Here is a 14,840-nt window from a genome sequence, read left to right as displayed (position 1 = left end):
ACTTTTTATACTGGATGGTGCAATGATCGTGAATATAAGGACTATGGGATTTTGCGATGGTGTTGATGATGTTTTGATATGATATTGTTCCTGTTGCTGTTGCTGTTGCTGTTGCTGTTGTTGATCCTAAAAATGAGGACACTAAAGATGGTGTACATGATGTTGTTATCAAATGACGTCATGTGATATCTTCAAAGCAAAATGGGGTATGCCTTTGTCATCAGAAGTGTGAGAAGTGATGATGGAAGATATGTATAAAATGTTATAACTGTAGATGAATGTATTTTCAGGAATTTTGGGGAAATGTAACATTTCTTTCTGATGTTGTGTCTTCATTTCAGGTTATAACCCCCTTCAGAAATCTCATCTTGTGCAGTGATTCACGCCGGGAGATGGAGGAGTGGATTAGTGCTTTAAAAATGGCTGCCAACAAAGAATACTATGAGGTGAGTTCAAAACTGTGATTCTCAAAACAAAAAAAATGAACCATGCCTCATAAGTTATTGGCATTTGCTAAATGGAATTTGTTTGTTGAAGATGGAATTTAACAGACATCTTTTTGAGGTAGGTATGAGTAGATGGTAGTGGCATGTGTAGACATTTGGATGCCCCAGTGAAATCAAAACTAGTTGTGTCATGGATGTTTAGTTGTCTTTCGTTGTTGATTAGATGCACTGACAAGTTGTGGTATGGATTGCAGCTGCAGTAGTTATGTACTGAGGGAAAACAATAAGGGATCGCACGAAAGGACAAGAGTTCCTTTATATTTTTCCAACGTTTCTTGACAAGATGTATATCACATACCTTGTGAAGAAACCTGGAAACAAATAAGGGAACACTTGTCCTTTCATGTGATCCCTTATTTGTTCCCTTCAGTATATGTGCATTGTTGGCCCAGTGGACTGAAGAATTTGCTGTGCAAAGTTTCTTCCCTGGGATCAAGATTCACTTATTTTAGATTTGATTTGTGTGGTCAGTCAGTGACACTGGGGATTAGTAAGAGATGTGACATATGTGGTCAATATATGAGCGTATATCCCAGTACTACTGATATCGAGTACTATAGGCTCTGCTTCAGATGGTTGTTAAACAGTTTCTGTCTTTATTTAAGTGTTTATACACCAGTGGGAGCACAGTGTGCGAGCTGGCTAAAGCACCAGGCTAGTGATCCAGCAAGGTTGAGGTGTCAGGATCGAACCCACCTGTGAGGCTGTGACCGGGTGTAAAAACCTTGGAGTCAACTTTGTGTGCAGACTCTTAACATGTTGTCACAACCCCTAGTGTTCAGTACACATCCCTGTGCACTTAAAATAACCATTGAATCTGTTGGTATATGACTGGATAGTGGCCACATGAATATGTGCAAACAGTTGCGTGCAGTGGCCTTGGAAAAGGTACAATGCCTATGTGTCCCAGTCCACCCAGCTGTGAATGGGTATCTTGTAAGGATGAGACAGCTACAAATAACTTGGTGTGCCTAGAGTTGTACAATCCCCAGGGAGCTGAGGCTGATAATACAATGTGCTGTTGATATTGACATCCAGTGATTGGGGAAATATATGTCAGTGCATTAGGTAGCCTGGATATTTGCATTTTATAAATATCTTGTAATAAGTAAAAGAAGAACAAAAAATACATGAATATGAATTATGTGACAAATGGATTTAAATTTTAAGTTCTATTGCAAATACCATCGGCAAATACATAGATATGCGTTAATTGTCAGATGTAATCATTATGTGTTCAGAGTGGTCAGTAATAGAATATTGTGGTGAGTCAACTAATAGAACATTGTGGTGAATCAACCAATAGAACATTATGGTGTCAACTAATAGAACTTTGTGGTGAGTCAACCAATGGAACATTATGGTGTCAACTAATAAAACATTGTGGTGAGTCAACTGCAGCAGTGCTTTCACTTATGCAAGCACTGGACAGTTAACCGAAATGAGAATACATTTATTGGGATACAGCTGTATGTTATATTGTTAACTGGCTGTGGTCTATAGCAACAACAACACATACAACAGGCTGTTTGTGATGCCTTAGACGTATCATAGATAAGAATCCATAATTTTATAATTTTGTGAAATGTGGAACATGCAAGACTTTGTAATAATCTGAAATATGGGATATTTATGTCTTTGTGATTGAAATATGTGACATGCGACATCTGTGACTTCATGATTGCCATAACTTGGAGCAACCTTAGGGTAGGACAGTGGCAGCATGATGAAGCAGTTTGATCACCAACGGTACATCCAGGATATGTGAATCAAGTGTGATACATGCACGCACCTCCTGTGCTAGTGTAACCTGCGGCAGTCACATCACAAGTGGAGGCAAACATTGCCACACCCTGACTGCTAATACCTTCATCACGATGTGGAGGGCTGGACGTCCATTCATTTGTATAGACGTACAAGAGATAGAGCGCACTATGCCATATTTACTTTCAGTGAATTGTGTCTCTCTGTGTGTTTTGAAAGTGAATTTGTAACATAGGGTTGTGAGCATACTTGTAAGAGGTATTGTGACTTGTGTGTAGAGACTGGTGGTGGAAGGGTCTGGGATTCATCTGTTCAAATGCAGGCTCTTTTGTTGACAGTTGTTAACAGTGATACATTGAACAGTGAGGTTTTAGGTGGTGCTGATGGACTGTCATGTATCCTTCAGACATAACATATCTGCTTGCTTGAACCTCTGAATCCTTCAGACTTGACACATCTGCTTGCTTGACCCTCTGAATCCTTCAGACTTGACACATCTTCTTGCTTGACACTCTGAATCCTTCAGACTTGACACATCTGCTTGCTTGACCCTCTGAATCCTTCAGACTTGACATGTCTGCTGGCTTGACACTCTGAATCCTTCAGACTTGACATGTCTGCTGGCTTGGCCCTACTGTGATGGACTGTCGTAAATTCTTCAAACTTATAATTAACTTTAGACATCTGCTAACTTGACCTTACTGTGATGGACTGTCATGAACTCTGACCTTACTGTGATGGACTGTCTTGAATCCTTCAGACTTGAGACATCTGCTAGCTTGACCTTGTTGTGATGAACTGTCATGAACCCTTCAGACTCGACACATCTGCCAGCTTGACCCTCTGAATCCTTCAGACTTGACTTGTCTGCTGGCTTGGCCCTGTTGTGATGGACTGTCATAAATTCTTCAGACTTGAGACATCTGCTACTTTGACCCTGTTGTGATGGACCGTCATGAACTCTTCAGACTTTAGACATCTGCTAACTTGACCTTACTGTGATGGACTGTCATGAACTCTTCAGACTTGACACATCTGCTAGCTTGACCTTACTGTGATGGAGTCTTGAATCCTTCTGACTTGACATGTCTGCTAGATTAACCCAATTGTGATGAGGAGCAGTAAGTCCACTCATGGCAGTCTTCATTTTGTGGTAGCTGTAATTCTGAACAAGTCCTTGACTTTAATTTTTGCTGTAAATTGGAACTGAATAAAACTGAAAGAAAATGTAAACATAAGAAACTATTTTGGTTCATTGGAGCAGGGTTAGGTACAAACTCAAAGCTCCAGTGTAATAATGTTTACCTAAGCCCTTTGTACCCGTCTTGAAAAAACATGCATTTCCCAGCCAGTCACAGTCTCACCCATCAACTAGTCTGAAAACGTTACTGAAGTATCACTATGTACACACATCTGTGAGCTGTACCTGCACTGTGAGGTACACAGCTAACACTGAACAGATGGGTGTCCTCCTGGTGCAGACTTAGCAGCCTTAACACACTTATTTCCCTGTGTGTACAAGATGTGAAGCCCGTCTGCGGCATGTCTCTGCTAGGATATGATGGGAATAGCATTGTGAGATGTGTAAGATCCCTGGCTTTGTTTTCCAATTAAAGGTATCATTATTTGGTACCTGTGAAGGTCCGGGTTAGAATATTGACCTTCAGTAACCCATGCTTGTCATAAGAGGCAACTAACAGGATAGGATGGTCAGGATTGCTAACTTGGTTGACTTGTGTCGGTTCCCAGTTGCGCAGATTGATTCTCATGCTCTTGATCACTGGTCCAACCTCATTTACAAAATGCCGCCATATGGCTGGAATATTGCATAAAACTGGACTCACTATCATTATTTGGTTAGTGTTCATGCTTTGTTGTGGGTAGTTTCCCTTAGTTTTGAGGATAAGCTGTGGTTCAGTGAGTCAGATGGCAGGAAATAGGTGATGTACAGAGTTGATTTTAGTTGAGTTGGGCTTTGTGTCACAGCGACATTATTCCTGCCATATAGTGACGAGATCAAGTCTGAATTTATACACTTTATAAGGACAAAGTCCAAAAGATGTCTCATTTTATTAAAACTTATGTAATCATTACACTGTTATTTACAAACAGAGCAAACATTGAGTGTTTTATTGCAGTTAACCATGAAATGCTAGTGTCCTTTGATGTCACATCTACATATTGCACATTTTATGATGCCAAACATCCTCACTGGTACTAAATAAAAATGATTTTGTTACAGACCTTTCTGCAAAAAGCTAAATCACATTGTGCTAAATGAACTATATATTCTTTATATTTATAAGATGTTATTTTAGATTTATTAACACCTGAAACCAGAGAGCCTGAAGAAGGTTAGGGTGAACACAGGCTAGCTGCAGATGGAAGGTTGGGGACAGTGTAGAACAGGCTATGCAGTGACACATTTGGTGACAAAGAGTTGCCTCCCTTTTGACATCCAGTATCCTGCATCATGTGTTCCTGTCCCAGTTTGGTCCTTTTGTCAGCACTGCAAGTGATGGCTTATTCCATAAACATTTAGGACCTGAGTTACTATTGGTGTTTCTCACACGCCACGAAGTGGCCTCTTTTGTCTGTAAAAAGTCAGCAGTTAAGTTGTTTACTGACTTCATCACTAATCCGTATTTGCTGTGATCATGTTTACAGAATATTCAGCTCCATACACATACTAACTGGCTTTACCAAGGAGGTAGGCCAGAGCTAAATGACTTGGGGCTTTCCTGCCCCATTGAGCAGGCACAGTGTGCCTTAGGACATACAGTACCATGATTCAAAGCAGCTTTAAGCCTAACTCATTCATTTTTCTATAAGCCAATTCGTCTTTCTGACAGTCCCCAAACTGCATTTTCTTCCATTCCACTAGTGCTTTCTGCAATGCTATATCCCAAGGTGAAGCAAGTCTAGATTTTAAGTCTCTTCTGTTCCTGGTGCTGGTTTTGAACTTCAAAGGATATTTTTTTGTGTCTGTGAAAATTGCGTATATATGGAACTGCAGGTTTGTCTGTAAGCGAACATGCACCTAAGATTCTTAAGAACATTGATCATTTTTTGTAGAGTAACCCTGGTGATATTTGTATTTGTTATTCTGGTATTTTGTGTTTGATATTGCTTCAGTTTATAAGGGGAATCACAAGGAACTTTGACACATGTATACCCATCACAGTATCTGTGTTAAGGGGGATGACGGGGGATGTCGGGATGGGGTGGATGGTGTAATTCTACCTGGCTGGCTGCATGTCTTGTCATGTTGTCCACATGTACATCCTACTGCTGTCCTGATCGTATTTTATCAAGTCACACTCCTGTACACAGCCATCAAGGGAACCGTTTGTTGGCTTGACCCCCATATTATAGCAGTGGTATAGCCTTTTATCCAAGATATGTATCTGATATGGGACAATCTAAACAAAGGTGGAGGGGTGGTGTTATCAAAGTACACACTTCCTGCTTTGGAGTTAAAAGGAAGTTTTATAGCTGAGCTTGTGAATGTCTTGGCCTGTTTGTGGCGATTGACTGACTGAACAGAATCATGATATTCCCTTGATAATATTACGTGATGGGATTGTACAATATGGCACGGATCAACGGATATACTGGCCACTGTACATTGGACACCATTAGAGCGACAGATACGGTTTGGAGAGTTGAACAGCATGTCCATATATGTCTATAGTAGTACGTGTGTATAATGTGTAGTGACTTGAAATTCTTTTCCGTTAGTTTATAGATGTAGGTCATTCAAAGTAAAATTTAAGTCAGGTTATTTATTTAGAGTTTTGCAAATTTAAATGATCAAATGAGGTTGAATACTGGTCATTGTAAATCTGTCCAGATAGAGTTGTAGAGTACATTAAATGATATTTGTACGAATTATTTAAAGTGTATTTCCATAGTCTGAAATGTGAAATATTGTGTAATGATCATCTATCCCTGTGTGAATTCATTCATTTATTCATTCATTCATTCATTCATTCATTCATTCATTCATTCATTCATTCATTCATCTGAAGTCTGTAGTGAAAAGGTGAAGGTCAGAATAATCAAAAGACCATAATGACTGCTTAAATATTTCTCTGACAAATATTCAGTTTAAAGAATCCAATGTAAAGAATAAACCTATCCCTCCGTGTAATCAAACAGTGAGCCCCCATAATTCTGGGACAATGGATTTGTTGCATGTGGATACTGGGATGGTGATTAAGTGGTCAACATGGCTGATAAGCAGGGTTAAAATGGAGGATAGGTGTGAACTGGGCCGTGTGTGGGTTGGCTTGTAAAGTGACCTTCAGGATGGCACCATGTGGTTCATCCTTGGTATCGCCAGGGTATACTTTCCGATAAATCCACTCTACCCTGAATGCATATTATGGCTCAGCCTGATATATTTTTTACCTCCCTTGGCTGCCTCTTTAGCTGATCAGGCCCCGATTTCTAAAAACAAACTTAAGTCTGAGTTTTCACTTAAGCCTGAGAATTTTATCAAATTTGAGAAAATGCATTTCACAGAATGAACTGAAATTGGCACAAAACTCAAACTATAGGAAACAATTGAGTTTCGTGGATAGATTACTTAAGTTGTGAGAGTTTTTATATTTCAAAAATGGAGTTGAGTTAAATATTCAGCTTTTCAAATTGTGAAACTCATGCTGTAAATGCATCCAGGGTGTAGTGGAGATTTATCAGAATGTATACCCTGGAGATATCGAGGTTGTTGATTGTTGGTACAGACTACCGTCTTGTGGACTGTAGTGTCCTCAGTGTCTTAGGTGCCTCAAGGGGAGATTGGGTAGCCTAGTGGTTAAAGCCATCTCTTGTTAGGCTGAAGACCTAGGTTTGACTCCCTACAGTGTGTGAAACACATTTCTGATGTCCTGTGGTGTCATGTTGCAAGAAAATTGCGAACAGTGGCGTAAAACTAAACTTACTCTCTCACACACCTATGCCTTAATCCCACTGTGCAGGGATGCAGGTAGACTAACGGTTAGTCCATGAATGTATGTGATATGCAATATGAAAGTAATAAAGCCATTTAAATAGAAAAGTAGACCCGGTGAGTTGGGAAATTGAGTCTGGGCAAATCTGGACTTGCTTCATTTTGGTCTTGAGCTTTTCTGGGAGGATAGTCAATAGGTAAAATAATGTGGTTCAGGGACTGTGAGACAGTCAGGGCACACTGGCTTTCCCAATTATTCTGGGACAAGAAACACCTATGCATCACATTGTTGATGTCACCAGCTATATATTGCTCAAATATTGCCCGACAGTGGTGTTAAACCCTACACACAGATCTTATTAGAGTTGTGGGCTAATTTAGAGATAACCTACTGTTGGAAAATCAGAGGTATAAAACAATATTTGTAATAGCTCTAAATAGGATTTAAAACTGAATGTGTAGTGTGAGGTATTAAACAAAAAAATTTGAGTTGTTATAATTTTGCTGTATACCATTGATTTTCCATCACAGCATGTTTATCTTCATTCTACCACGTGTACTAAATAATAACTCACTCACTCACTCACTCACTCACTCATCCACTCCATACTATCATGAGGGCATTATTAAGATTTTATACATACGCTATTTACCCTCTCTCATTCAGTTTTATATAATGACTGAACCAATAAAAATACAGTTTTCATGGTAGAATTTGTGATATAAGTTTTGTGCAGATGTGTTTAGTTTGCTCACAGTATATGTTATGCATATTTACTGTTATTTCATTGGAGGACAAAGGGAAGTAGCGATGGATATGATTCTGATGAGTGGGAGTATTGTTATGATGCTGTGGTGCCTGCCTGGGATTGGTGGGACTTGTTAGAGTAAACTGTTCAAGTGTTGTTTTGTATCAGGATGTATCGATAACAGAGCATGTCTAATGGGATTGTCTACTGACCCCAGTCCAACCTACATCAGCGCTGTCAAAGGCTGTAATAGGCCCTTCACATGTGTAGAACACTGACGTTTGGGATATACTCTTCAACAAAAGTAGCGGAACTTCATTTCTGATTTATGTTTGAAAAAATTTGGATATATATCAGAGACAGTCAGTGTTGAGGTGATATAATAGATGTTTTCACCACTTCTTGAAAGATGATTGGTATATCACATGAAATGTGTACACAAAACACCCACCTGGAAACAGAGGCTAACAACTGTGTGACGCCAGATGATCTTCAGAATTAATGGTCTAAAGTGATTTATTGACCTTGAAACGGTCATAATCAAGAATGACACCGAGAGACTGTCGTCAGACGTCACACAATTACTTTGTCACAGCCTTGTCTGGTTGTGTAGCAGCATCTAAACCAGTGTTTGAGAGAGTGAGCACTGAGTGGATGTGCTGCAACACAATTACCTGGGTCACAGCCTTGTCTGGTTGTATAGCTTTATCAAAACGTGTTTGATTGAGTGATTGTCACATTCCCTGAGCACAACTTGAATTTGCTGCCTTGATAGTTCTCTTAACTTGTTTCAAATGAAACAGGTTGGAACTAGCAGGAGAAGTATTTGATTTCTTAAAAGCTGCATGATACCAAGGTATATATTTCAACTTTTAGCAGTGCATTTGTTTGCTTTTAAAAACTTTTTAAGGGTGACAGGATATGGTTATCCTGGCCTGGTTACATCGACAGAAAGAGCTTTGTGTCAGACAGTAAAACTGGTGATAGCAGTTTGTGCATGTTACAAGAAAACTTTTCACACAGTCAGGTAATGTCCTGACAATTAAGTTACCGAAAATTGTTCATGTAGTATGTGACAATAAGAGCTGTTATTTCCTGGAACTGAGCTGAATCCAAAGACAAGGTTAATGAGCTGGAATCTCAATATATAGCCCTTTTGACCTGTCCAACAACTTTTGAGCTTGCCATGCCGTCAGCTTTGAACAGCTGCCTGAGAAATCTTGTGCCAGACATCTTTGTTTAACTGGGTCAAATTTTGTCATCAGAAACATTAACCAAATACCCAGGAAAATATGTAATATTGGCTAAAAGTTCCTTTTCAAGATGGTATATTCAGAAGTGTCTTGTTTTTGTCGTTTTTTATTTGTAGTGTGATTATGCATTTATGCTCCGTACAACTAGAATAAACTGGATCATTAGCAAAATAGGTTGAAGGTCATGTGATTTAATGTTCCTGATTGTTTTGGATAAGATGGTCTTTTAAGAGATTAAATGAACAGGAAGAATTTTCAGCTTGGCAAAACTGGATAGGCTTTCAGTGGAATTTGAACATTTCAGAAGCAGACAGACAGACAATCATTATTAAGAAAGCTTTTCCCCTGTTTTTTGTTGTGTTCACGAAATATGAGGTCAGTTGCAAGGAAAATACTATCTTTGTGTTTTTTTTATTTGATATTTGCAGATATTGATGCGCTGTTATGTTAGAATCTTAAAACTCAGGTATGCCAGGTATTTAGTTATTGTAAAGGATTAAACACTTTGTTGTTTTGTGTTAAAGTCAGTAGTTTTACAAACTTTCTGCATGCTTGCATCAGATAAGGCTAGTGGCTGACAGCGTGAGCATTCTTCCTTGTTGCCTGGAGACACACCAGTCATGGTGCAGTGATGTAGACACTCACTCAGTTACGCCTGTCAAACCTGGATGATTGTCACAGATTTCCATTGCATGACTTATTGTTTTAGCATGCATGGACTTTTCATCAATTTTTAGGGGTGGTGAAGTGGCTTAGTGGTTAAAGCATTTGCTCACCATGCTGAAGACCTGTGTTCGATACCCATATGAGCACAGTGTGTGAAGCCTGGTGTCTCCAGACATGATATTGCTGGAATAAAGTCGCTTAAAACTAACTCACACTTTTTAGTTTTTAAGTCCTAATTGACATTGAAGAAATAGGTTTTAAGGAATAAATAACAACAACAACCTTATGCAGTTAAACATGATAATCACAGTTGTGTGCTGGATTCTTAAGTGGATTTAAGTGTCATCAAAGCTGTTACTGATCATGATGAAACAAATATTCTATGTTTATATTTTCCTTTTGTCCAAATCCTAATGTATTGCTTTAAGAGGTAATATTTGATGAAAAAATTTCCTATGAATTATTATTCCATGATAGTGTCATGTAGGCTGAGAGCAATTTCCAAAGGTGGATTGAGCATACAGATAAACAGGTATATGAATAAAGGCATACATTATCATTTTGTGTCCAGCAGAACGATTCAGTGAAGCAGATTCTAAACTGCCATTGGCAGTGTTGCTGTATTTGGGCAGTGGGGTAGCATGGTGGTAAGGGTGTTTGCTTGTCATGCTGAAGACCTGGGTTTGATTCCTCACATGGGCACAGTGTGTGAAGTCCATTTCTAGTGTCCCCTGCTGTGATATTGCTGGAATATTGCCAAAAGGGGAGTAAAACCAAACTCACTTGCTGTTTGTTGTAGTTTTCTAGTGTTATCACAACAGGAGCCACCAGAAAATGATTAGAGTGAACTGAAATTTGTCTGAGCTGAAATATCGGTTAATAGCGTAGTTTTGTGTGTATGTGTTGTGGGCGTGTGAGATGGTGATCAGCTGTTGGTATCAGGCAGCAGGTGTAGAGGCCACCCCCGCCATGACATCTGTATCCAGGTTACCTGTAATTATGCAGACCGTGTCTGATCATCAAATCATCTGCAGCTTCTGAGATAAATCATTTATTTAATGACAATAAACGTTGGACAATATTTGATGTGCATATCTATGTAATATGTATTGTTTTTATAAAATCAGTATTTCTTTTCACATATTTGTAATTTTGTTTGTAATTGTCCACTTCCCAAAGAAATTGTTTAATCCTGCACTAAACAGAGTAAATAACAGTCTTGATTGGACATTAAAGTGATATACATCATTGAGGGTTCTCTGAAGTCAAACCGTGCGTGCGTGCGTGCGTTGTGGTGTAACTGAAATACAAACTAAATCAGTCAAGGAGTATTGTTACAGAAAACAAGTTCTTTATTTATTATGTGTTTATTTTTTGGTGTTTGAATCACCAGTCCTCTTTTGTCTTTCTCACTTGAAATGACGAGCAGCATATATTGTTTTCAATTTTCTCCACTCTTGTGAAAATTTATGCCCACATGTGGTGAAAACTTTTGTCATTCCAACAGTCATAAATATATCAGGTCAGATTGATCTTTGTTCAGCAGTATTAATAGAGACTCCATTGCTGAAGCAAAGTGAGTCAATTTACGTCATGATTTAGGTTTATAATTAAGTTTTCTGTAGTTTAGAATTTCATTAAGTTATGGAACTAGTGAAAAACAGTTTACTTTAAGGGAGTGGGCATAAAAAAATCCACACATACTGGACAAGGTGAGAGACAGAAACACATGAGTGAAAAATATAGACACTTGACAAATATTTTGGCTACTGTTTACTGCCACTTCTACTTACACTTTGTTGTCTGACAGACAGACAGATGAAACCAATGATTGGCTTTATCTTATTTTCATGTAAAATATTTTACTTTAATTTCATTGGTCTGTGATGGTTTAGCAAGTTTACGTGTTACCCTTCCCAAGAAGACGACAGCTGAAAAAAAATTTTACCTGCTGCCACGGAAACTGCCAAAATCTACACTGAGAAGCTGTTTCGCTAACGATCATGTGACGTCAGAATATGACGCATGCTGTGTGCAGAGTTTGAAAACCACTTGATTTTATGTTTTTTGGTTCACTAAGTAGACATTTATTTCACTGACTCACTCTCACTGCTTTAATTAAACTATTTTATACATTGAATTGTTTGCACAATCAACTTAAACATAATTAACCATTTTTAGAGCAGTTAAAGCATTGAACTTATAACAAAAGACAACCCAGTTTACAACAAGATTGCTTTTACACAATTAAGAAGGAATTGCTGAACAGTAGATATAGGATGGACGGTTTCTCGTAATGTAGAGGATAGAGAAGAAATTTTAATTGATGCCTATGAAGACTTCAATAAATTCGGGGTGCTGGGGTTGGCTAGTGGTCAGAGTGTTTGGTTATTGTTCCGAAGACCACAGTTCAATTCTCCACCTGGGTACAGTGTGCTAAGCCCATTTCTGGTGCCTCCCGCTGGAATATTGCTAAAGGCAGCGTAAAACTAAACTCACTCACTTTGATCAAATCAGCAGCAAGTTAGTCTTACAACATTACAGTCTTCTTTAAATAGGCTATTCATGCTTGTAAAACACCTTCGTTTATATAATGCATGAAGTTTATATTGAAAAACAACATGAGATTGGCATGTATTCACAAATGTGTGAGACACCAGTCAACATTTATCAATGTCAGCAGTCGTCTGACAACATCTGGCCACATCTTGATATTTCCTTCACTGTCCTTTAGTAGATGTAACAATATCAATTGATATCAGTATATTTTATATCTATTCTATTTTTGTGCCCATTCAGATGTTGTGAGTCATAGGACACAGTTACAAAGAAATTGTGCCAGTGTGATTACAGTTTCTTACCTCGAGAGTAACGCTGTGTACTTAACACTGCTATAAATATGCAGTATCAATGAAGTGAATGGATTGCTTTTCTACAATGAGCGCATGCTTTCTGAACCTGGACTCTATATGTCATTGCTTGATCTACAACAAGTAGTGAGTGACATGGCTGTGACAGAGTGCTTTCCAATCTCTAGCTCAGGAGGTAAAATATTAACCGAGAATGTTTGATTTGATGTTACATGTATTTCATGGTTTGAAGTTTTGGGTCATGTTTGTTCTTGGACAGAATTTGTGACTGTCGCCTCTCATATACAGTGGGTGGTAGGGTAGCCTAGTGGTTAAAGAGTTTGCTTGTTACGCTGAAGACCTGAGTTTCATTCCCTTCATGGATACAATGTGTGAAGTCATTTCATCAGGTATCATCTGTTGTAGTATTGCTGGAATATTGCTAAAAGCTCTGAAGCCCATGCTCACTCACTAACTCATGTTGATCATGATAAGGGGTTTAAGAGGAACATATTCATTAGTTGCGACAAATGTAAATGCAAGCACATGGAGATGTATACAAATATTATGTGACAATGTAGTCTAAAGGAAAACAATGTGATCATCATGGTTGTTCAGTTCTGATTGAAAGTTGGTATAACTCATTCTGAAAACCTTCTGTCGTGATCGCATTGACAGGCAGTTACGTATAGTGATAGGATGACGCACTAGGTAAAAAGTTAAAGCCCCAGGTTTAGCTCAAGATCTCATTATATACTGATCAAATAACCATCTCATTCTGTCATAGCACTGTAGTTTAACTGTTTAGCAAGACAATAAATAAATAAATAAGGTAACAGAAAGCATGGGAGTGTTTTATTTGAATGTGAACAAATTAGATGGTCCTTGCAAGTTTTATAAGCACTTTGCGAAATAGCCTGTAGTCTGTGGCTCACAAAAATCCAGTCGGACGAGTAAATCTTCATAGTCACTAGTCTGACTGGCTAGTGAATTTTCGTGGTATCGTTTTTTTAATGTATCACTCTCTCTGATTTGTTAAGTTCGAACACACTTTTTAATCATGTAAGATTATAGAGTGATAAATAATGGTATTTTACCTTTTTGTAAGGTTTTATTTCGTTTCTACATTGAAATTTCGGGTTAATGAGTTATAGCTAGTAGCATTCAGGAATAGCTAGCCCTGCTTGCTGGCAATATTTGGAAACTACTTCGCACAGTAAGTGTAAGTAATGCTAGATTTTGTTCATTCATCTAGCTGCCCATTCCTTGTCTATTCTGCCATGATATTGCTGGAATATTCCTAAAAGTGGCAAAACCCAAACTGAAGTCTCATAAAGTTCTGGCAGTGCCATATACCATGATGCTTGTTTGTTGTATACATCAGAGTTCTGATTGCCCGTTGCCCGGATAGATTAGGTCTTCAGCAACCTGAGTTACCACAAATGGCGACGATGCTTGTCATAAGAGGCGACTAACTGGACTGGGTGGTAGGACTCACTGACTTGGTTGACACATATCATCGGTTCCCAGTTGCTCTGATCAATGCTTCTGCTGTTGATCACTGGATTGTGTGGTCCAGACTCGATACTTTACAGACCGCCACCATATAGCTCAAATATTGCTGAGTGTGGCGCAAAACTAAACTCACTCACTCACTCGGTCACTTCGGACTTGTGCCCACATTTAGCTGACCTGCCTTGATGTAATTGAAATGTGATTCTGGGTTGTTAGAAACACTGATTTATCACTCTTTGGTACTGAAGGTTTCTTAAGCCACACAACTCTTTTTGCAGGGGTATTGAAGTGAACTTTGTATGTTACCATTGCAGGGGATGTTGCTGTCTTTGTTTCCTTGTTAACATAGAATATCGAAGTGACCAAGGTGCTGACTCACAATCCCCATTTGTGGTTCATTGCTCAACATTGGTTTGCCTGGTTCAAATCTACCTGCATACCTGAGTTCTTTGATGTGGGAGTAAAGCTCGTTAAGCATGTAATCACATTAGGAGGTGATCATGACATATCTGTATGGTATATTGGAATGCATGTTGATAGAGTGTGTTAACTGCTTGTAGAGAGCCAGATCAATAGGTTTAACA

At 38.7% G+C, this 14,840-nt stretch overlaps 1 protein-coding gene across 2 annotated transcripts in view; it reads left to right on the top strand.

Moving 5' to 3' along the window:
• LOC137281457 (diacylglycerol kinase delta-like) overlaps positions 1-14,840 on the top strand; it is a 153,606-nt gene that overhangs the window by 93,116 nt on the left and 45,650 nt on the right. For both annotated transcript variants that reach the window (XM_067812695.1, XM_067812696.1), the window contains one exon: positions 342-446. In XM_067812695.1, coding sequence (XP_067668796.1) covers positions 342-446 — 105 coding nt within the window. The remainder of the gene's footprint in view (positions 1-341; positions 447-14,840) is intronic.

The sequence above is a fragment of the Haliotis asinina genome, chromosome 4, assembly GCF_037392515.1.
Source record: "Haliotis asinina isolate JCU_RB_2024 chromosome 4, JCU_Hal_asi_v2, whole genome shotgun sequence".
Lineage (NCBI taxonomy): Eukaryota > Metazoa > Mollusca > Gastropoda > Lepetellida > Haliotidae > Haliotis > Haliotis asinina.
This window is presented reverse-complemented; position numbering and strand designations above follow the sequence as displayed.